This window comes from Camelus bactrianus, chromosome 2 (genome assembly GCF_048773025.1).
Source record: "Camelus bactrianus isolate YW-2024 breed Bactrian camel chromosome 2, ASM4877302v1, whole genome shotgun sequence".
Taxonomy (NCBI): domain Eukaryota; kingdom Metazoa; phylum Chordata; class Mammalia; order Artiodactyla; family Camelidae; genus Camelus; species Camelus bactrianus.
Genome location: NC_133540.1, coordinates 118,468,228 through 118,489,831, shown reverse-complemented (window position 1 = coordinate 118,489,831; position 21,604 = coordinate 118,468,228). Strand labels below are relative to the sequence as shown.

The 21,604-nt window shown below is 39.5% G+C and overlaps 1 protein-coding gene across 3 annotated transcripts in view; it reads left to right on the top strand.

Moving 5' to 3' along the window:
- Positions 1-3,782: 3,782 nt before the first annotated feature.
- The window catches only part of ANAPC4 (anaphase promoting complex subunit 4), a 34,035-nt gene continuing 16,213 nt past the window's right edge, over positions 3,783-21,604 (top strand). The window contains exons 1-16 of one of the 3 annotated variants that reach the window (XM_074349648.1): positions 3,783-3,861; positions 4,026-4,164; positions 6,966-7,071; positions 8,717-8,849; positions 10,364-10,438; positions 10,581-10,607; positions 10,702-10,746; positions 11,379-11,463; positions 12,091-12,195; positions 13,483-13,566; positions 14,685-14,771; positions 15,165-15,229; positions 15,986-16,028; positions 16,144-16,220; positions 17,702-17,802; positions 17,889-17,940. In XM_074349648.1, the coding sequence (XP_074205749.1) occupies positions 4,036-4,164; positions 6,966-7,071; positions 8,717-8,849; positions 10,364-10,438; positions 10,581-10,607; positions 10,702-10,746; positions 11,379-11,463; positions 12,091-12,195; positions 13,483-13,566; positions 14,685-14,771; positions 15,165-15,229; positions 15,986-16,028; positions 16,144-16,220; positions 17,702-17,802; positions 17,889-17,940 (1,214 nt within the window). In that variant the 5' untranslated portion in view covers positions 3,783-3,861; positions 4,026-4,035. Of the gene's footprint in view, positions 3,908-4,025; positions 4,165-6,965; positions 7,072-7,539; positions 7,668-8,716; positions 8,850-10,363; positions 10,439-10,580; positions 10,608-10,701; positions 10,747-11,378; positions 11,464-12,090; positions 12,196-13,482; positions 13,567-14,684; positions 14,772-15,164; positions 15,230-15,985; positions 16,029-16,143; positions 16,221-17,701; positions 17,803-17,888; positions 17,941-21,604 lie in introns of those variants that run through there. The other 2 variants (XM_010963039.3, XM_074349656.1) reach the window with 2 other exon arrangements.

Here is a 21,604-nt window from a genome sequence, read left to right as displayed (position 1 = left end):
TTCCTTAGGATGAATTCCTATACGTATAAATACTAGTTCTGTAGCTCTTAGTAGAACTTCTTTTCTTCCCAGATAGGAATCACATGAGTTGGTCTCTGAACAGCAATAGAAGTGGTCACGGGAGACAAGCAAAACATGAACTGATACAGTTGAGACCCGTATCTCCCAAATGTACTTAGTACCTAAAACTACCCTTTGAGTAGTAATGATTGATTGCCGTTATTGAATATTATTGATGGGTTGCTTCGCCACCATCATTTCCAACCTCTCCTTTGTGTGTCTGCTGTGGGATTTGGGGGAGAGTTGACTGACATCCTCTCCTGCTCTTTTTTCTTTTTCTTTAACTGGAGGTACTGGGGATTGAACCCAGTGCCTCATGCATGCTAAGCATGTGCTCTACCCCTGAGCTATACCCAAGTCTCCCTCTCTGCTCTTAGGGAGGACTTTCTATGGGGCATAATTCCATCCCCTTTAACTGTGATTGATTTCAGCGAGGCTCAGAATAGGGGCTGGTCTAATCACGTGAGGCTCAGCACTTTAGTCATGTGATTGGTGAAGGGGCTCTTGGTCTTCCTCTGAATGAGGAAGCCTGTAGCTCCAGGTGCTGTTGGCAGTCTTCCAGTGACCACAAGGGGAGCCAGCCTTGTGGTGATGCACACCCTGAGCTGGGTCCCTGGTGACACCGAGTTGCTGGATCTAGCCTGCCCTGAAGCTGGCCCTACTGCCGGACTTGTAATTTACTTGAGCCAATACATTCTAGTTATTACTTGTGCCACTTTGAGTTGGATTTTTTCTGTGGCCTAATGAATGCAACCATGGTAGGGTAGAGAGATTCCAACACTAACGATTTCTTTTTCCAGAAAATTCAGTCAATTTGTTTATTTTGTGTGTTTCACTTATTTTATGACTTCAAAATAGACCTCTCAAATTAACAGTCTTTCACACGGCTTAGATTAGTCACACCCCACAAAACTCCAACTTCCATCTCTGTATACTGAGTCCCACATCTTTGCTCAGGCCCTGACCTTTGCTCTTCAAACCTGCCTTCCCAGCTGCCTTTGGCCGTCACAGATAGATTTCTACACCCACGTCCACCTGAACATGGTCCTCACTACACCCCTTCGTTCTGGTCTGCTCTCCCTGTCTCCCCCCTCATACTTCCCTCATACCCCACCCCACCTAACGGCAACCAGTTCTCTGCTACCTGAGTCTGCGCACCCATATATACAACCTCAGTCTTGACGATGCCCTTGCCTTCATTCTCCCAATCTGATCAATAATCTGTTCTTGGTATTATACTTCAGAAATGTGTCTGGAATTGCCTCCCACACCCCCACCCCCTTGCCCAACTAGTCTTCCTGCCATGTTTACACCTTCAGTCAGTCCTTCCTTTCTAACCCAACATCAGCCTCATCACAAGAATTAAGGTCCTGAATAACTAGTGAACCAATGTGATGCTGTCACCAACACGCCCCTCTGCAAATTATAAATCTCTGTTGGCAGCTGCCGGGCCCTTCAAAATCCAACCCCATGTCATTATAACACGTGGAAAGATGCCATCAGCATGAGCTAGCCCAAGGGGTCTAGTGATTAAAGAAACAGCCTAGCTACCAAAAAGTTATTTCAAACCAGCTAGTTTTTGCACTTTCCCCCAAGCACTAGGAAAAGGTGAGACACAGCATAGGAATTCTTAAAGTCTGTTTTCTCTTCATTTCCCTCCCCGCTTCCCCACTTCCCAGTCTCTGTACATTTATACCTCCTGCCCTTGCCTCCTTAAAAACCACCCGTGCCTGATCCCTGGGCCTTTCCCCCCTTCTCTCTAGATTCTGTGCCACAGAAGTGCATTAAACCAGTTTGACAAAGCAGTGTTTTCCTTAGAGAATGGGGAGAACAAAGAAACGGAGTGGGTAAAGCCAAAACTCTCCTTTATGGGACAGTAGGAAAAAGAAAAGGCTGGAAACACTGTGTTCATAGCTCTTGTCCTATGGCTACTTTGAAACCTTTCCAGTAACAGTCACTCCCACTGACACAAATGAGGTGCTATGGCCACATAAAATTATTTGTAGTGTCCTGGCCACATCTGCAACTCCACACCTATGCTGTTTCCTGTGTTAAACATACTTTCTGGGAAATTCATACTCTTCTGTGAAGGTTTCATAATAGGCAGGTAGTTGTTCTCTGTCTCCTAGCAGTGAGTGTATAGCTCTAACAACAGTCCTTTTCATGTGTTATATGAAGGTTCATATTCAGGACACAGTTGAGGAAAATGGGCATTCAGTTTTGATAAGACTGTTAAGCAGCTAGATATTAGTCCCCCACCATTTAGATTATCTATTGCCGCCTGTTGGAGGATGGAGAAGGTGTCTTGAGACGGGAAAACGAGGCAGGCAGCTCTGTATCATCAATGGATCTGATTATTTTAGGGAAACTTACAGGGTGGGATCCGGTGGACAATGATCTGGAAGCATCTGCAGCTGCACTTAGCACCTCGAAGGGACCACTGGGACAATTTTATAGTTCACCTAGAGAAACAGGAAGTGCATTCCTAAGTGAAGATTTATGAGTGGGTAACTAGTCTTGTGAGTGCCAAAATTAAGTCAGGGAAGGTCTTCATCATTGGGGACTAACAGAGCATAAAGGCCACCTGGTCCTAATGATTATTAACCAATATCTATTAGCTACAAAGCCATTAAGGACAGAGAAGTGATTTACCACACATCACAGTCCTAGGTAGGGTCAGTGGAAGGACAGGAGGAACTGTACTCGCCCAAGGTGGCGATAGTTATGCTAGCAACCATACACCACCCCAGAACGTTAAATAATGATCCAAAATGCATTTCATGATAACAAAGGCAAGGCCATTCTCACTTTAGAATACTGCTTCTGGAAGAATCTGGGAGACGTGCTAAACTGTTTGCAGCAAACTCAAGGGAAAAAGCGAGGCTCTCAAAGGGAGCAGGGTGAGTATCAAGCGTTACAAACAGTGCCTTGCAGAAAGCAGTGCTCGAATATTTGCTGCTGAACGAATTAGTCTACCTCTATCACCCACCTCCCAGGGGCTACATCCAGATAGAAGGCGAGAAGGTGCGGCATGTTGAAAGTTGAAGATCCCGCCGCCTTTCTCCTCTGAACAAGTGAAAGAAGTGAGAGGTATAGATGACTTTCTACCACAGATTTTAAGTTCAAGATGATACTCTCACATTCTCTTACCCTGGTTGTGGGAACTTTTGAACAAGTTAACACATTTAAATGTGTCTGTAGCGAGAAGCATCAGATGGATTCTGGTTGACGTCCTGTCAGGCTGACTGAGCCCATGTCCCGTGCATCTGTGAAGCGTAGATTCCTTCGTACAGTAGATGCTCCAATAGCTATGGGACAAATCCTGGGTGAGCTCACGGTCCTCATTCATTATGGTGGGGCTGCTACTATCAAATAGTTGGGAGGCTTAAATGGGGTAAAGAATCAAGATATTTGCCTGTGTCGGACGTTTTAGATCAGGGCTCTCCTTCCTTGGCTGCAAATTGGAAGCACTTTAGAGCGTTTTAATAAATACTGGGTCCCATCCTGTATTACTTCTCATTTAATCGGGCTGGGGTTTTGCCTGGGCAGGAGAGTTTTGAAAAAAACAAAACAAAACAAAACAAAACAAAACAAAACAAAACAAAACACCTTCTCACTGGTGGTGGAGCCGCCAGGGCTGAGGACCGGCGGTCCACAGGCTGCCGAAGGGGTTCCTGCGCACGGAGACCTCGCCGCCGTGTTCTCGCGAGGAAGCCCGGGAACCGGAAGTGCCCGGAGCGCGCGGCGGCGACGGCGCTGCGGCGGGGAGGTTGCAGCTCACTCTCCGGTGCTGCGAGACAGGTAGAGGCTACCCGGGTCGTGCTGGCTGCCGTGGGGCAGCTCGCAGGTACCGCCGCTGTCCGGGCTCTGCGGGAAGGGCCAGGGGCAGAGACGGGAGCGGCACCCGGCCAGGGCCGGGCGGCCCAGGGGGTCCCTGCCGGCCTCCGACTGGGGTGTCATTGCAGGGCCGCCCCCATGTTGCGTTTCCCGACTTGTTTCCCGTCCTTCCGGGTCGTGGGAGAGAAGCAGCTGCCGCAGGAGATAATTTTCCTGGTCTGGTCACCCAAGCGGGATCTCATTGCTTTGGCCAACACTGCGGGCGAGGTGAGTGAGCCGGCGCGTAGCCCGGCCTCGGTTTCCACTGCTGTGGGCGCCACCTGTCTACCCCGCCCGTCCCTTCCAGTCCCGCTGAACCAGACGGGAAAGGTCGTTTATACGCCCATTGCCCAAATCTTATGGTCAAAACAACAGTTCTCACTCAGCTGAACTCAGTTACACAGTCCAGCATCCCGCACACTCTTTTAGTCATTTATTTGTTAAATGGGCTTTTAAAAGGCTCATGATGTGTCATTCTTGAGTTAGACATAGTACTAGGTCCACAGACTCTCCCCTAAGTTTACTTAGAGTTTAGGCAGAAGAAAGATGAGCTGTGGTCAGACCTGAGCTGCGAATATGCATGCATGTAGCTGCCACAGAGGATATGTCTGAGAATCTGTATTCTGTTGTCCAAGTTTTGCACCAGGCTGGAGAGCCACCTCCTGTTGACACCTTTAAATTAAACAAGGAGTGATGCTTCACTGGGTTCCTGATGCAGTGTGGGTAGTGTTGTCAGTTAGCACTTCTAGTTCACATTAGATTACCCTCCATCAAGTGTAACCCGGTTGTACCTAACTTTCTGCTGAGTGTTTTTAATTACCTGACAGCCATTTTGTAAGGAAACCTTCACCTGTGCATCTTTGCTCCTGTGGCCTTTTGGCAGGTTTCATGAGAGTTATCTGGCCAGGTGAGAGCTGCATTGTGTGACCCAGCTTGGCTAAGCTTGGGAACTAGGTGGTAAAAGAACTTAGCAGCAAGTGAAACTTAGCAGCCTTCAAAGCCATGTTGACTGTCCTGACCTCGTTGCCAGGGTATTGATGTCTGCTTTCTCAGGGCCTGCTGTAAAATCTACTCTGCCTCCACTGCCAAGGTGCTTTGAAACTCTGTGGTGGCTCTAGGCAGAAGTCCAGGTACCATAGCCACAGCAGTAGGAGGGAAGGGAGAGAACTGACGCATCGTGTGGTCAGATGGGTAGATGTAATTGTGGGCACGTGTTGCCTCTGTTTTCTCAGTGAAGAAAGGGCGCTATTTAGGAGGGAGGATGGAGGAGAAAAGAGAGATATGAAGAAGATGACAAGGCAAGTGGACTAACGAAACCTAATAGGATTGTTGGTCAGTATTAAGAGCCCCACAAGTTTAGTGGTTTTGTAGTTTAAAGGAAACTAATGAGCATGGTTGTGTCTCTTCTGTTCACTTGTGTGAGTGCAGGCAGGCATGGTTGGGTTTAACTGGGGTTGTTGTGCCAAAGTGTGACAAAGCAAGAGAGATGCAAGGGAGTTGAAGTTATATGCAAGAGGAATGATTGTAATGATGAACTTCGGACTCCAACCTGATAAAGAAGGAAAGTGAGGGCATGTGTGGTGTGAGGGACAATGAATAGGTGGTGGAATTAATAGATTGTATGTTTTGATGAGGTTGAAGAGTTGAAGTTGGGTATCAGTAGGGATGAGCAGGAAAGATACAAGTGGTGATGGGAAGTGGGAGGTTTGGAAGTTAAGATTATGGGAGCATCTGGAGTTTTTGGTAATGACAAGGTCACAGGCATGACCCTGGGAGTGACCAAAGTGAGGCAGAAGATGTGATCATTGAAGGAGACATAGTTGAGAACCGAAAAGTCAGGACATTTTAGCTCTTAAAATCACCAAGAATGACAATGAGTAGTGTTGGGAAACATGAGCGAGCCAGCCAGGAGTCCAGACCCCCCAGGAATGGTGGGGGATGGCCGAGGGGTCTATGAGTGACTGCAGTTAAGAGGGATGACAAGTGGTATTGTCTGACTGCATATGATTCAGAGTTAGAGGATTTTAAAGAAGAGAAGAAAAACATCCAGAAATGACATCACTCATCAAGGAGGAAACCTACTTTCTCTTCTAGCCCAGTAGTAGTACTGGGAACATGGTATGCAAAATGGCCACTGTACAAGCATCCTGTAGGGAAGCAGTGTCCTCAAGTGAGAAGCACATTTGAGAGAAGAGAATGAAGATACAGGGGATCTGTATCTTCACCTGACTGTGAATTCCAGAGGGCAGAGAGGAAGGGTTTCAGAAGTAAGGAAAAGGCAGAGATGGGCTCAGAAAAGAGCATGGAGTCTGGGTGGTGAGCGGTTCCTTGGGAGTCCTGGCTTCCCTGTAACCAGGAATGAAGGATGCTGTGAGATAAGGCAGGGAGTGCTACAGCCGTGAGTGTGGGGAACTGAGACAGAGTGTGTGTGGAGGGGTGGGGGGATCTTCAGGAGCACAGGCAGTTCTGATGCCTTTTCATTCCATTTCCAATGATTGTATAGAGGACAGAGTAGGGACAGTGTAGTTTTGAAGCACGAGGAGCTCTGGGGCATCATCTTGACCCTTCAAGGTGAGAATTTACCTGTGTGGAAATGGAAATTTAGAATGGCTCTGACTTGTCCAAGATCTATGGCCAGTAAGTGACACAGCTGAAATTAGATCCCAAGTTGGCTGATTCCAAGTTTAGTGTTATTTGATTATATATAGCTACCTTTTTCTTTTTTTTTTTGATGTCCTTTATTTCTTTTTTTGTCATCTTCTTGGACAGCCTTATTCCTTTCTAAAAGATCAGTCTCTTGTTGACATAAATGATAAAATGTATAGGATACAGAGTTAAATTAGACCTTGTTTCACCCATTTCTTTGGAAATACGTTAAGTTCATTCAGACACTGTTGTCTTCTAACTTGTTCTGATAGTTAAGTATTGTTCTCAACATGATTTTTAAAAATTTTATAGTGAGTGTCTAGGTTTATTTTGTTTTTGAAATGGATGTTTAATTCTCTGCTATTATATCTGGTTTGTCTTAGGTTTTACTTCATCGTCTTGCAAGTTTTCATCGAGTTTGGAGTTTTCCACCAAATGAAAACACAGGAAAGGAAGTGACCTGTCTGGCTTGGAGACCAGATGGCAAACGTAATGATAGTATTGTTAAAAAATACATTTTTGCTTTTCAGAAAGAGTATTTTGTAAAGAGAGCTTATTTCCAGAAAGAATTGATTGTTCTTATTAGATGTTAGAATTTTAAATACCAGTTTGGGAACTTTGTTTTTTCAAAGGCTTTACAGTGTTTTCGTAGAACTCAGATTAATTCTACTCTCTTTGTTTTGGCAAAAGGATCTCTAAAATGAAATCTGACTTCTTAGCAAAGATAAGTCTAAAAAGAGATTTGGTGGGAACTTTGGTTTCATTCTTTCCCTATCTTGTCCTGTTGTTTGCCCCAGGCTTCATTTGCCACTCACTAGTCCGTTCAGTGCCATCATGGCCCTTTTCTCCCAGAAATGTGTTTTAGTATTAAGTGTGTGGCTCCTGAGTGTTCTCTCTGCATGTGTGCTTCCCTCACCGGAAGGACTGTCAGCTCTGACCCCATTCCTTCGGCTTCAGTGTACTCTGTCTCCTCCTGGTGCCCTGTATGTTGTGGCTTGTTACATAGTGGCTCTGAGGACTGAACTCCGCTCTTCCACGTGCTGCCCTGCAGTGACAGTTGATGTTTGAGCTGTTGTCCATATCTGGTCAGTACAAGAAAGTGCTGTAAATCATACAGCTGAAAGTTCATCTGTATCTTTGATGCTTTAAAAAAAAAAAGCTGAATTGTTTTTGTAAAATGATACGTACTTCTCACTGCTTACTTTTTTCCTAGATGAATGTAAGTATGTAAAAAATCCCCTGAAAGCCTACCGCTTACAGACAACTCTTTTTGTTTACACTCATTTTGCTCAGTTCTTGTTTTGTCTTTTACTTAAAAAAATAGTATGTGTAAAATTAGAGGACTTTCTTAAGTAATATTTTGAGATCTTGCACTATACATCCAAAAGCACCGGGATCTCAAAAATCATGGAAAGTCACTGTGGGTGAAAATGTATTTAAGCAGATGATATTTTTATCATTAAAAAGTCTTGTTTTTGGACAGTAAAATAGAGTTTTGCTTGGTAATGATTATTTCAAGATTGCTTTAAATTGTTTTGAAGAAGAGGAGACTTAGATTGCCTCATATCTAGCAAAGTTGCATGTGTTGGTATACAGTAAAACTCACAGCCCTCTATTTAGAAATTCTTAAATTGATATGTTTGGAAGATGTTAATAACTTATGTAGAGAAACTATACTAGATGATTCAGCCACAGTGAAAGGAAGAAGACCCAGCAATATTTGATGGCCCTGTTCACGGAGGGTTAGAAATAAAAAAGGAATAAAAAACTTCCAAGAAGCAAGCAGATGGAATCACTTTTTAACTTTTAGATGGGGATCACTATGTCTTGGTGATACCATATCATTGTCTATCTGTTGATACTTGTTCAGTGTTTTCTGCTTGACATCAAGGTTCCTGTCTAGAGAGTTTGGTATGTAAGATGTTAAGTACAATACACGAGAAAGTAGTAGATCACTCATGAAAGTTTGAGCTTTTGAAAATGCATAAATAATGACATAACTATCTTTTAGTTTTTTAATTATTTAAAGGGAAGATTTAGAGGTCAAATCATTAGTATAATTGGGTGAGAATTGAAATACCCATTTTTCTCGAATGTTACACTAATTTGTTTTAATTATTTTTTCTTGTTCTAGTTTTGGCCTTCGCTCTTGCCGACACCAAGAAAATTGTTTTGTGTGATGTGGAGAAACCGGAAAGTTTGCACTCTTTTTCTGTGGAGGCTCCAGTTTCTTGTATGCATTGGATGGAAGTGACTGTAGAAAGCAGGTAGAGTAATAAACTCCAGTAGTCACAATCACATGTTGTGAAATTTTCAGTTTTTAAAAATGGAAGCTTAGGAGTGTCTGAGTGTTGGATGTGTGTCCATTACATTTAACTTTTGGTTTTTAAGTTAATCAAGGTGAAACTTTTTTTAATGCTTTGTTAGACTTTTTTCTCTTCTGAGAAAATCTATTTTCTTATCGAAGTAATAATGCCTGAATGGATGAGATTTTTTTTTTCAGTCATTTTTAGTAGTTTATAGCAGTGATTTATACATTCAAGTAATATTAATTAAAGTTAATGATTAGCAAGTTGAGGTTCTGTTTTTCTTTTCAGCGTGTATTTCATCTGGAGCTTTGTTTTTTTTTTTGTGTGTCTTGGTAAATATTCTTAGAATATGAAAAGTACTGAATTGAGCATTCTGTTTTGATGCTAAACTGGTTCTTTCTGTGTTCGTGGTCCCAGTAGTTTCCTTGTTTCATGAAGATAATTTTGCCTTAGTCTTTGATGTCAAATATTTTGCCAGGTTTGTGGTAAAGGTGGCCTAAAGATCAGTGGGTTTAGTGAATATGGAAAATAAAGTTTCTTTTTGAGGAAATGTGATCATTTTCTTTACATTAGCTTTTCTATTCTAATTAAGTTGTAAGTTAAATATCAAATTAATTTGTAAATCCTGATTATTAATTCACAGATTTCCTAAGTTGGGGGCCATAAAGAATTGGATAACAAGGATCTAGCCTGGGGTTTGAATTCACTATAGATAAAACAGGGATTAATCCGTCATAAAATAATCAAAGGTGGCAAATGGTCATGTGAATTCATAGATGGTTAGAGGAGCAGAGTATACCACAGACTTTCTATCCCTGCCCAGTTGCCTTCCAAGTGTGTTCTAACACTCTCTACTGAGAAATCAGAAATGTTACGTGGGGATTCCAGGGTCTCTCATGACACCACTTTTTCTCCTTTTCACTCATTTATTTTCAACCACATTTGGAGGTAGAGTTGAAAAATAAAGTGGAATAAATAAAACTATTCAAAATGCCTGGTGGCGTCTTATGTACCTGCTGGGTTGTTAAATCTCCAGATATGTGTAAGCCATAGAATGCATCATTAAATTATATAATAATTGCGGTGTTTTTAAAAATTACTCCTGGTACTCAGATGTTCAGTGTCAGTTCTTAGAGGAGAGTTAAGAAATCATAAATTCTCAGTATCTGATACTGAATACTTTTGAATACATTTCATATACTAAGAAAATTATTTATAAATATTTGTCTTTCTAAATGTAAACTGACTTTTTTCAGAAATAAAGTTCTAAGTAAATGAAGAATTTCCAGTTTTTCTATTTCTTGTTACAGTGACTGTTTTATAGTGGTAAACTGTGTGACATCTGTTTAGTTGGCAATGTAAAATGTATACAACCGAGCATTTAAAAAAATTAGTATTTTCCAATAGAAAAAAAGTAAAATCTTTGTTTTTATAATGCTTGTTTTTGTTTTGTTTTGTTTCCCCCTTTTTAGTGTTCTAACATCTTTTTATAATGCTGAGGATGAATCAAATCTTCTCTTACCTAAGCTTCCTACGTTGCCAAAAAAGTAAGTATCAGAGTTTAATTTCATTGGGATTAATCTTGCAGATTTCTTTTCTTTACTTTTAACACTGTAACAGTTTTCTCGTCTGTTTTTAAAAACTGTATTTTTGTTAATATTTTTTATCCTAATCTCTGTTTTTCTCTAGTTATAGCAACACCTCAAAAATATTTAGGTAAGATAATACCCTTTTTGTTTTCAAGTAAGATAATCTTTTACTACTTGAAATATATAGTTGAAAGATAATCCAATTTATTTTTGTATTTTAGTGAAGAAAATTCTGATGAAATTATTAAGCTTTTGGGAGACGTCAGGTAAGTCTTTCAGATATCTTATTAAGTCTAATTTTCTTAAATTTGATGCTTGATATTTGAGGCAGTTTTTAGACTAAAGTTTCAAGGACAGTTTCTTTATTTGTCATGTTATTTCATTGCTGACAAGTACCTCTGAACAATAAACAGATAATATCTATTATTTACTTGTCTTTATTGTATGGTTTTTGATTGTGTCTGGTTTAATATTATGGGGTACTTTTATTTTAATAAGTAAAGGAGGAAGAAAGTCCTAGAGTTTCTAAAATTTAAATTTAAATATTCAAATTCTTAAGCCCATTTAATATATTTAGCATCAAAACTGATGATGCTTTGTATTAGCTGAAAAAGGGATGCTTTATTATTGAGAATATATAAATACAGTTATCATTAAAATAATATGTTCTTATTTTACTATAAACTGATGTTTTCTAGGTTGGATAAAGTTTATGTTTTTCCTTTGAAAGAAGGAATAACCTCAGTGTGATTGAGTCTTGGTGAGTTTGTTTGGTGATTCAGTTGTCCTGCAAGGGAGCTTGAGCGTGCAGAGTATATGAGAGCAGGAACAACTCAGGTCTTGGTTTAAGAACTCTGTCCTCTCTGTTGTCTTCACCTTGTGCATTATTTTAAATTAGGCTTAATATTCTTGTCCTTGGAGGAAGCGCTGGATTTATTGAGCTTTATGCTTATGGAATGTTCAAAATTGCTCGAGTCACAGGGGTAAGTTTTTCTTTAAAATTTTCTATTTTTTCTGTTAGAATATAGCAGCTGACTGATTTATGGGAAAAGGATAAGACTTTACTTTTTAAAAAATTTCAGTTATTGAAATTATTCTTAAATATTAAAAGTATAATTTTCTTACTAAGATAAAATAGTGATATGATGTCCATGAAATTCAGGGGCTCTTAGTGGAATTAGGCACGTTTTTTCCCTAACAAAAAGATTGATATGATACACTTGATTATGATTTAATGTTTTTCTGGCCTTGTAGTGTTTAAGAGGTACAATTTGTGATTGGAATGTGATGAAAGTCATCGGAAGCCATCTGATGCTCAGTTGTGGCCTTCTCCATGGCTTTTTATTCTTATTCTTACCATTCCCTAAAGGGGTAGAAAATACTGTAGACTATGTGGAATGTGTTGGTTATCCAGCATTTGACTTGAGCCCCATTTGCGGGGGGTGTCCTTGTGATGAGTGGACACATGCCTTCATCTGCTACACATACATGGCAGGAGCCAGGCGTGTGTGTTTCTACTTTTTAGAGCTCTGAATTCTTACTTCCTGTATTGTAAGCGGGTGCGGTCTAGCAATAATACTAAATGTACTGGGGACTTGACTGTTTTACAGATTGTTGGTACTTGTCTTGCATTATGTCTGTCAAGTGACTTGAAATCATTGTCAGTGGTCACAGAGGTGTCTGCTGGTGGTGCTTCAGAAGTTTCCTACTTTCAGGTGAGTATAGGAACCTGACAGCAGCAGAGAGTAGATGTATATTTTTAAAGGTTTAATAGTTTTTAATTATCCATATCATTGGATTCTAATGGTCATTAAAACAAAAGAGCAAGAAAATCGACTTGGAGCTTCTTATATATAGAATCTTATTGTAGTAAACACCGTACTAGTCCAGTGATCCAGCATAATTTTCCCCAAAACAATGTTTTGATGGTCTGTTAATGACCATATTACTTCGTTGCTGTACCAGTTCATCTTTGTACCAAGTGTGTTTTTAGGACTCTGACCCAAATAAAAAGAAAAAAAAGCTAATATTAATCATTTTATACGTGCCACATACTGAGTGATTTAGAATAATTCATTTGAATCTTCACAGTAACCCAATAGGTAGGTACTGTTATTATCTCCGTGTCATAGATGAGTAAATGGGTGCACAGAGAAACTGTAATATGGTTGGTGTCACAGAGTTGGAAAGTGATGCTGGGCAGTCTGGCTCCATAGTGGTGCTCTTAACTAACACATTGTCTCTTGGGTAAGATGATTACTTAATGTTGGGAAAACCTTTCTTATTGTGTGCTATTTGTGTTATAGATTGTGGAAACTGTTTGGAAACTGTTCTTAAATAACCCAGCCACTTAGTCTAAGTGTGCATGAACTCTTAAACAAAAGTAGGACAAAAGACGCAAGATGCGTGTGATGCCTTCCAACGTTTGCTGTATTCAGAATGTTAGACAACCTTTCACTTTTTGATATTTGCTGGACAGTTGTTCATATTAGCTCTTTATCTTAAGGTTCTGTGAAAATATGATTTCCAGGATTGCATTTGGTGCTGTAATAAAGCAATTCACTATTTCTTTTAAATTTGTAATAGATGCTTTTAATGACAGTTTTGTTGAGATAATACACTTTGTATTAGATACTTAACTTGTATTTATCAGTAGCCTATAATTCCTTTAAAGTTTCTTACAGATAATTCCTCATAGTAGTGTTGCAAAATAGGTTATTACATTTATTCTAACTATGTAGAGGGGATTGCTAACCTAGAGAAAGTGATATGTGCACAGTTAAACACTGCAGATTAGAAAATCCTCAGGTTGTATTTTGTTAGTCTCCAAACTGTTATGCTCAAAAGGATCAGAATTCTGACAGTCTTTCTGATATATAGTTAGACCTTGACTCTTCTAAATTATAGGACTTCTTTTTTTTTGATCTGAGAGGGACTTAATTTATCTTTAAAAGAAGTAATCATGTCTGCTTGTGACTCACTTTATTATTTTGATTTTACAGCTTGAAACCAATCTGTTGTACTCTTTCTTACCTGAAGTAACTAGAATGGCCAGAAAGTTTACTCACATTTCAGCTCTTTTACAGGTATTTATTTCTAGCTTATTTTATGTGAATGTTTGCTATAAGTTTCTAATGTTCTGTAAATAAAAACTTGAAAATCTTACCTTTTAAAGCCAACTATATGTGGTAGAGGTGTCTAGTCTGGTAAATAATTTTATAATGTCCATTAGAGCAAGAAAAAGAAATTTAATTGAAAATCTACTCCCACCCATCTCTATTTCTCCAAAAAAAAAAAAAGAAAAAGGAAAAATAGTTTAAACTCTTAAACATTCTCATAAATAAAATAACATTTTGGAATTTTAAAAGTTTTATTGCAAATAAAGTATTATGGAAAACAGTCATCATATCAATTACCTTTTGTATGTAATAAACGCACCCTAGATAAGCTCATGATTCTGTAGGTTAGTCAGTTGACAGTTTGAGCTGAGCTCAGCTGGAAGTTTTTGTTGTTCTGCTGAGATTCAGCTGCTCTGGGCTTGGTCGTGCATGGGTGGCCAGCTGGCTGGTCCAAGTGTCCCTTAGCTGTAGTGGCTTTGGGCTTCACATTCCTCATACCCAGCAGGCTGGACCAGGCTTGTTCATGGAGTGGTGATGGTGGCAGGGGTGTCAGGAGTGCAGGTGGAAGCGTGTACAGCCTTTTGAAGCTTTGGGCTCAGTGTCATTTCTGCAGCTTTGGTCATACCAAGGCATGAGGCCAGTTCAGATCGAAGGACTGGAGAAATTGACTCCTTGTCTGGATAGAGGAGCTACAAAGAACTGGGGCCTTCTTTCAGGCGACCACCCACAGTCGCTTATGTACTTCATGTCAAAGATTTCTGGAGATCAGTATCTTTTTAAAAGGATACTGTTTGAAAACTGAATGGTTGAGCAAACCAGCATTTTGACAGTTAATGTAAATAAAATACATCTTATATGTAAAAAGTAGAAAATACCTGTTTTGTAGGATAAAAACTTTAAGAATGTTTGATAGTTCAAGTGTTAGCTATGGTCTTCTCTTTCTAAGGCTTAACTGAGTTAAAAGTGATGGAAAGTAAATTCTGGATTTCTTTGAGACGGTTGACAGTAGGAAGCCTGTATTATTTAGTTAGCATATTGATTTAAATATTTTTGCCACTTTAATATCTTTTTCTTCTTGTTAATAGTATATAAATTTGTCACTGACATGTATGTGTGAAGCCTGGGAAGAAATACTGATGCAGATGGATTCTCGTCTCACCAAGTTTGTGCAGGTAACGTAACTGAAGTTTCCTGCGGAAGGAGTTAAAGACTGCATAACGTCCTTATTTACCACATGATGTACATAAGGAAAATTGGTCTGAGATGTAAAAGGCTCAGACCATGATTTCTTTCAGATGGCTTGCTCTGACCTCAAACTATCATCTCAGAGGGAGAGAGGGCTCTCTTCTAGGATTGTGAGATGGAGCTGTTAGGGCTTGGGGAATTGACAGGTGTTGGAAGAGCTAACTGGCTGTTTTTCAGTAACTGCGATTCAGATAATCAGTTTAAACATGCATTTGAGGGGAGGTTAAGGGCAAGAAAGGGAGTTGTGTTCATGTAATTTTTGAATAAAAATGCTTACAATTTAAACAATATATATCATGATTTTACCTGTCTTTCTCTAGGAAAAGAACACAACCACGTCAGTGCAAGATGAATTCATGGACTTGCTGTTGTGGGGGAAAGCAAGGTAGTAAACTCATATTAGGTACTTATGCTTTTCCTTCTCTTGTTAAGGTAATTTATTTCAAAAACAATTCATATTCATTGTGAAAGAAAAAATAGAACATTCTGGTGCACAAAAAACAGAAGAGTAGTATATGTCTTTCTAGGCTTTTTTATTAACATTTATTTTTATGTAAGTGTGATCATTTTGTGTGTATGTATAATATGTGTATACATATTATGTACTTTTTAAATGTATAAAAAATAAAATTTTTATATAGCCAAGTCAGTATTTTCCTTTATAATATTTGCCTTAGTGCTATTCTTAAAAAGACCTTTCTCGCCTTAAGAGAGAGTGTTTAGAGGTCTATATCTTCTTTTAGAGGTTTTTTGTGATTTATATTTTTATTCCATTTGCATGTTCCAGATATGATTTATTTGGTTATATGCTGTGGAAGACTAACTTCTTTATTTCTAAGTGTTTAGATAATTGCCCAATGTAATTTGTTGAGTATTACACCTTCTCCTTACTGATCTGAAATACCATTTTAGCATCTAGTGTTATATCCTCATATTTACTTCGATCTGCTCCTGGACTTTGTTGTTTCCTGTTTCTGTCCATTCCTTTGTGAGTGCAACAAAGTCTTAGTTTTTGTTGGGCTATTTCTTTTTGTTTATTTTGTTTAAAAAATCTTTTTTGTACTTTGAAATTTAAGCAGTTTAAGTGATGCATTCAGATTTTGAGTAGAAAAGACTGAAAATATTTTCTTTTTCATTCTAGTGCTGAACTTCAGACCCTCTTAATGAACCAGCTAACAGTAAAGGTGCAGTTAAAATCTCTTTGTATTTAAATGGCTGTGAACACATTCTTAATTTTTTTTTAGAATGCCATACAGTATCTTACTTGTATGCTAAATATGTATTTTTTCTTTTAATCAGGGCTTAAAAAAGCTTGGCCAGTCTATAGAGTCATCATACTCCAGTATACAAAAGTTGGTTATAAGTCACTTACAAAGGTATGAGGGGATGTAGAGTTTTTTGATATTGCATCTATGTGTACTTGGCATTTGTTTTCTTTCTGCAGCCTTCTTTTGGTCATCTAACACTCTCTTTTTGAGCCTCTTCCAGCTAAAATTGCTGTATTAGCATTTGAGGGGAACCTTGGAGTGCCGCAGATTTAAAGAATCAATACTGATAATTCTGCTTTATGAAATAACTTTTCAACAACTTTTCAACTACCCTGGGTCCTGTCTGGGCTTTTTTCTCACCCAGACAGCCATGAAGTATAACTTGAATAGGGCATACAACCTTTTTTGAGCAGTGAAATTAAATGTTTGTATATCGTTGTACATGTTATATAAAAGCGTGTTATATATTTTTGCATTTAGCTCCTTGGCAAGATGTTGGTTATGATTATCCTCATTGTACACAAACTGAAATTCAGAATAGTCATATGGCTGGCCAATGTTATTTAGTGTCAGAGCCAGGACTGCCCCAGCTCTTCAAGTCTCATGCTGTTTCTAGCAAGCCTACCTCAGTGAAGTAGTTTGCAGGTAGCTGTTCAGTGTTTGACTTAAATTTTGATAAATCTCTTTATGCTGAGACCCCTGGCCCTTACTACATCATATCCCCCTTCCATCAGTGTAGTACCCTCTGGCCTGATCTCCTCCAGTCCACATTGTGTCCCTCAAATGTATTCTCCATAGTAGATCTGATCATGTTACTCTTATTTAAAAACTTCCAGTGCCTTCCCATTTCTTAGGACCAAGACCTTTGGATGGCCTGCAGCACACCAGCCTCTCTGCTTTACCCACACTGGTGGCCTTCTCAAACTTGACGTATTTTTCTCCTGCCCAGGGCTTGTGTACATCCGTCTTGCCTTCTGGAACACTCCCACCCTGTTCTTCACTTGCTTTCTCCAGCTCTCAGCTTGGATATCACTTACTCAGAGAAGCCTTCTCTAATCCCCAGATTAGATCACGTTCTGTTATACCTGCGTCTGGTTTGTTTCCTTTAAGGCACTTATGGTAGTTGGGATGATATACTGTCTGACTGTGTGGTTATGACTATCTTCCCCATGAGACTGTCAGTGTCATGAGCACCCTTTCATTTTGTTCATCATTATATCCCCAGTATCTAGCGTAGTGCCTGACCTAAAGTTGGAGTTAAGTATCTGTTGAATGTTAAATACACAGCTGTTGGATGAACAAGATGACCATATGATTACCTTAAAAGTGCCAGGACTAACTGTGAAACATAATTTGATCTTACAGAATTTAATCTTGTGATCATGTATTCATCTCAGTAGTCATGACAACAAAATGATTCTGCTACAGTTTTGAGAAATAATTTTGAGAAATAATTATTTCTCATAGAAAATTAAAGTTACTTTCAGTTTTTATTTCTGAAAACTTAGAAATATTTAACCAAGCTAGTAGCTGTCTGCTGCTGTGATGATGGCGATGATACTGATTTATTTCTGCTCTGTTTTTGTTAGTGGCTCAGAGTCTTTATTATACCATTTGAGTGAACTGAAAGGAATGGCTTCATGGAAGCAAAAATATGAACCTCTTGGACTTGATGCTGCAGGGATTGAAGGTAGTAATTTAATTCCTCAGTAGAATGCATTAAGCCCACTTTACTTATTTGACAGGTGATATTTATGTTTATTTGCTTCCTTTTAGATGCTATTACTGCAGTGGGTTCTTTCATACTCAAGGCAAATGAACTACTTCAGTAAGTATTGGGAATACTTGAATATTGCAATCACTGATTTGAGACTATTTTACTTTTTACTTATAAAGAAACCTAGCAAATTGTCATGATTTTCTTAAAATGAATTTTTAAGTTTTTATCAAAATTATACCTTTACATAGCTAAAACAAGCCTTAGCATAGTGAGTTTCCTAAATTAAAGTGGCCTTCTCCTGTCTCAGGCGCCCTCACCCCAGGCCTGCTCTCCAGAGGGAATCCTTTTAATGGTGTAACTGTTTCTTTTTACTTCTTTAGGCTACTTCCGTATTTCTAAATTATATGATTGTACTGCATTTCTTTTACTTATCAATTCTTAGAAGTTATTCTCTATGTTTTTTCCTAGACTATGTGCTTTCTTTTTTCCTTGCATTGTCTGGCTTTTCCACATCCTTCGGTTCTTTCTCTGTCTCAAGGGTAGTATTGTATCCGTGGACTTCCCCCTGTCCCTGGTGCCTCCTCCTTTGCCTCCGTCCCCCTGCTCCAGCCTGCGCGTTGGTTCCAGCTCTCATGCCAGCCCCGCCGTCTAGGCATTTTCTTCACTGCTTTCTTGGGTTAGATTCAGACTTCCAGGATCTCTATTTCTTGGTTCACTTTATCGTTTGCTGGAAAACATCCTTCAGTAAAGAAAGGACGTTTATCCTTTAGAAAACAGATGTGTTAAGGGTAAGCTTTCTGTGTCCTTATGTGTCTTTTCTCCTACCTTTACACTTAATTGATGGTTTTGACTGGGCATTGGTTGTGAAGGGGAATTCATCTTCTCATAGAACTTGAAAGCATTGCTCTATTGTATTCTGACCTTGTTGTGATGGAAGTTCTCATGCTTCTGATTTTCATCCCTTTGTGTGTTTTTTCTTTCTCATCTTGAAAAGCTTTATTCTTTAACCTTTACATATTGAAATTTCATAGTAATGTTTTAAATGTGGGTTTTTTCATTTATTATGCTGATAATAAGAAAATGCCATTTTAACCTGAATTCTGTTGTATTAGTATTTTGATAGTATCCTCTTACTCACCTTTTTTTAAACTAGATTTTTGTTCTAGAATCTAGTTGGTCAAATATTAGATTTGATCTTCTATGTCTCTTATTTTTTTCTCTCATTTTAAAAATATCTGTTTTCTGTTTCCTGCAAAATTTTCTTGACTTAATTATCCAACACTATCATTCATCACACACACTGAGCATTTAACTATGTTTTAAACACTATTCTAATTGCTAATGGCATAGCAGTGAACAAAACTGATTTTAAAAATCTTGCCTTCATAGATATTATATTCTAACATGATGAGACAGACAACAAAGAAATGAATAATTAAAATATATAACAAGTCAGATAGTGATAAGTAGAAGTGGGAAAAACTAATTGGGGAAGAGGATCTAGGGCAAGCTGGGGGTAGTGGGTACAGTTTTTTGGTCAGGGAAGGCCATACTGAGAAGGTGATGTTGGAAAGGGAGGAGGGAGTGAACCCTGTTGATATTTGGAGGCAAAGGAGACAGCAAGTACAAAGGCCTTGAGTTTGGAACATGCCTGGCAAATTTGAGGGACCTCAAGGAGTCACTATAGCTAAAGTGAATTAAAGGACAGTGTGAGAGGTAGGGGATGAATTAAGAGACATCATGGAGGATGGGCCAGGTTGTGTAGGGCCTGTAGGCAGTTGTAAGGACTTTGGCTTTTACTCAGGGTATAACAAGAAGCTCTAGGGACTTACGGGCGGTGGACTGACAGGATATGACTTAGGTTTAAAAAGATCCCTTTTGTTATTTACTTGGTGTTGAGAATAGATTATATGAGGACGAGGGCAGAAGCCAGGAGAAAATGGTGGTCAGAATCTGAAGTGGTCAGAGCCTGGATATATTTTAAAAGTAGAAATAACAAGATATGCTGAACGACTGTGTTGATGGTAAAATAAGAGAGTCATGGATAATTATGAGTTTAGGTCCTGAGCATCTTGAAGAGTAGAACTGACATTTACTGAAGTGGGGAAGGCTTGGGGAGTATATAGAAGTATATATGTATTTTATGTTCCTCAATTTGGTTTATCTGATACTTTTCATGGTTAGATTCAGGTTATGCATCCTTGGCCAGAATACTACATAATTGGGGGAGTGGCCTTCTCAAGGTATCACATCCAGAGGCAACGATGTTCTTCTACCTTTTCTTACTGATGTTAATTTTGATCACCTGGTTAGTGTATTAGGCATATTAAATTTGAAACATGTTAGGTACCCTGGTGGAGCTGTCTAGCACATTGTTGATTGTATGAGACAATCAAATGAGGGGTCCAGGCTGGAAATGTAAATTTAGGAGCCATCAGCATATGGCTGTTACTTTAAGCCATGAGCCTGGGTGAGGTAGAGTGTGCTTAGAGGAAAGATCTGAGGACTGAGCGATGGGCTTTCCAGCATTTAGAAATGGGGTTGATGGGGCACTAGTGAAAGAACCTGGAGAGGCAGAAAGACCAGGGAGTGAGTGTCCTGCAGGCTGAGTGAAGGAAGTGTTGCAAAAAGGAATGAGGGATTGGTTGTCTAATGCTGCTGAGTCAAGTAAGGTGAGGACCAAGAATGGAATAGATTGTAGGAATATGATCAGAATAGATGATTGATGACCTTGGTAAGAGACACTTTTGTGGAATCATGGGAGCAGATATGATGCAGAATGAAAACAATTGCAAAGAAAAAGGATGTAGTCTCTTGTTTTGCCGTAAAGGGAATGGCCAGCAGTTAGAAATAGTTGTTGGATTTTTCTTTCTTTTTACACTGGGAGAAATTAGAGCATGTTTATATATGATGAGAATGTTCTTCTAGAAGGGGAACAGTTGAGATGACAAAGAGAAGGGAGATGGCTACAGCAAGAGGATACAGGAGGGAGTGGGACTTAGTGTGTCAGGGAAGGGGCTGGGGAAAATAGTTCCTCCACAGTTACAAGGGACACGGCCGAGGAAAGGGTCATCCGTGTATGAGCAGACGGGGGCTTGGGGATGTTCACTTCTGTTGTTTTTATTATCTTAATGGAAATAGGAAATGTTCTGTCATCAACTGAAGGTAAGAATGGGGGGTGGTGTTGAACTTCAAGAGTAAGGAAGAGCAGCGGTAGGGTATAGCTCGGTGGTAGAGTGCATGCTGAGCATGCACAAAGGTCCTGGGTTCAGTCCCCAGTACCTCCATTAAAATACGCAAACAAACAAACAAACCTAGTTACCCCCCTCAAAAAAAACCCCCCAAAAACAAAGAGTAAGGAAGAGCTATGAGCCAGTTGTCCAGGACAGTAGGAGGGTGAATGGGCTAATGGAGCAGGAGCATTGCTGGTGGTGCTAAGGGCCACTTGATGAGCGTTCATGGGAGTGTTAAAGTGAGACCAGCCAGCATGGCTGTGTGGTTTTCTCCTGTCAGGGTCAGCTGCTTACCCTGCTTGACTGGGAGCACGGGATAGGTGAGCAGTTTGATTTACTAGCCTTGATGAGTAAAAAGGAAGTAAAAGGGAGGCAAGAAATTGAAGCACGGACATGATTAAAATGATAAACCTCAAGTCTGTACTGGTTTAGGAGGGAAGTGAGAACGGAGTGGGTGAGAGACAGTGAAAGGAGGTAGAACCAGTAGACGGTAGCCTTGGTAGGACAAATGTTGGGCCACTGGAGAGAAGTCACTGGAA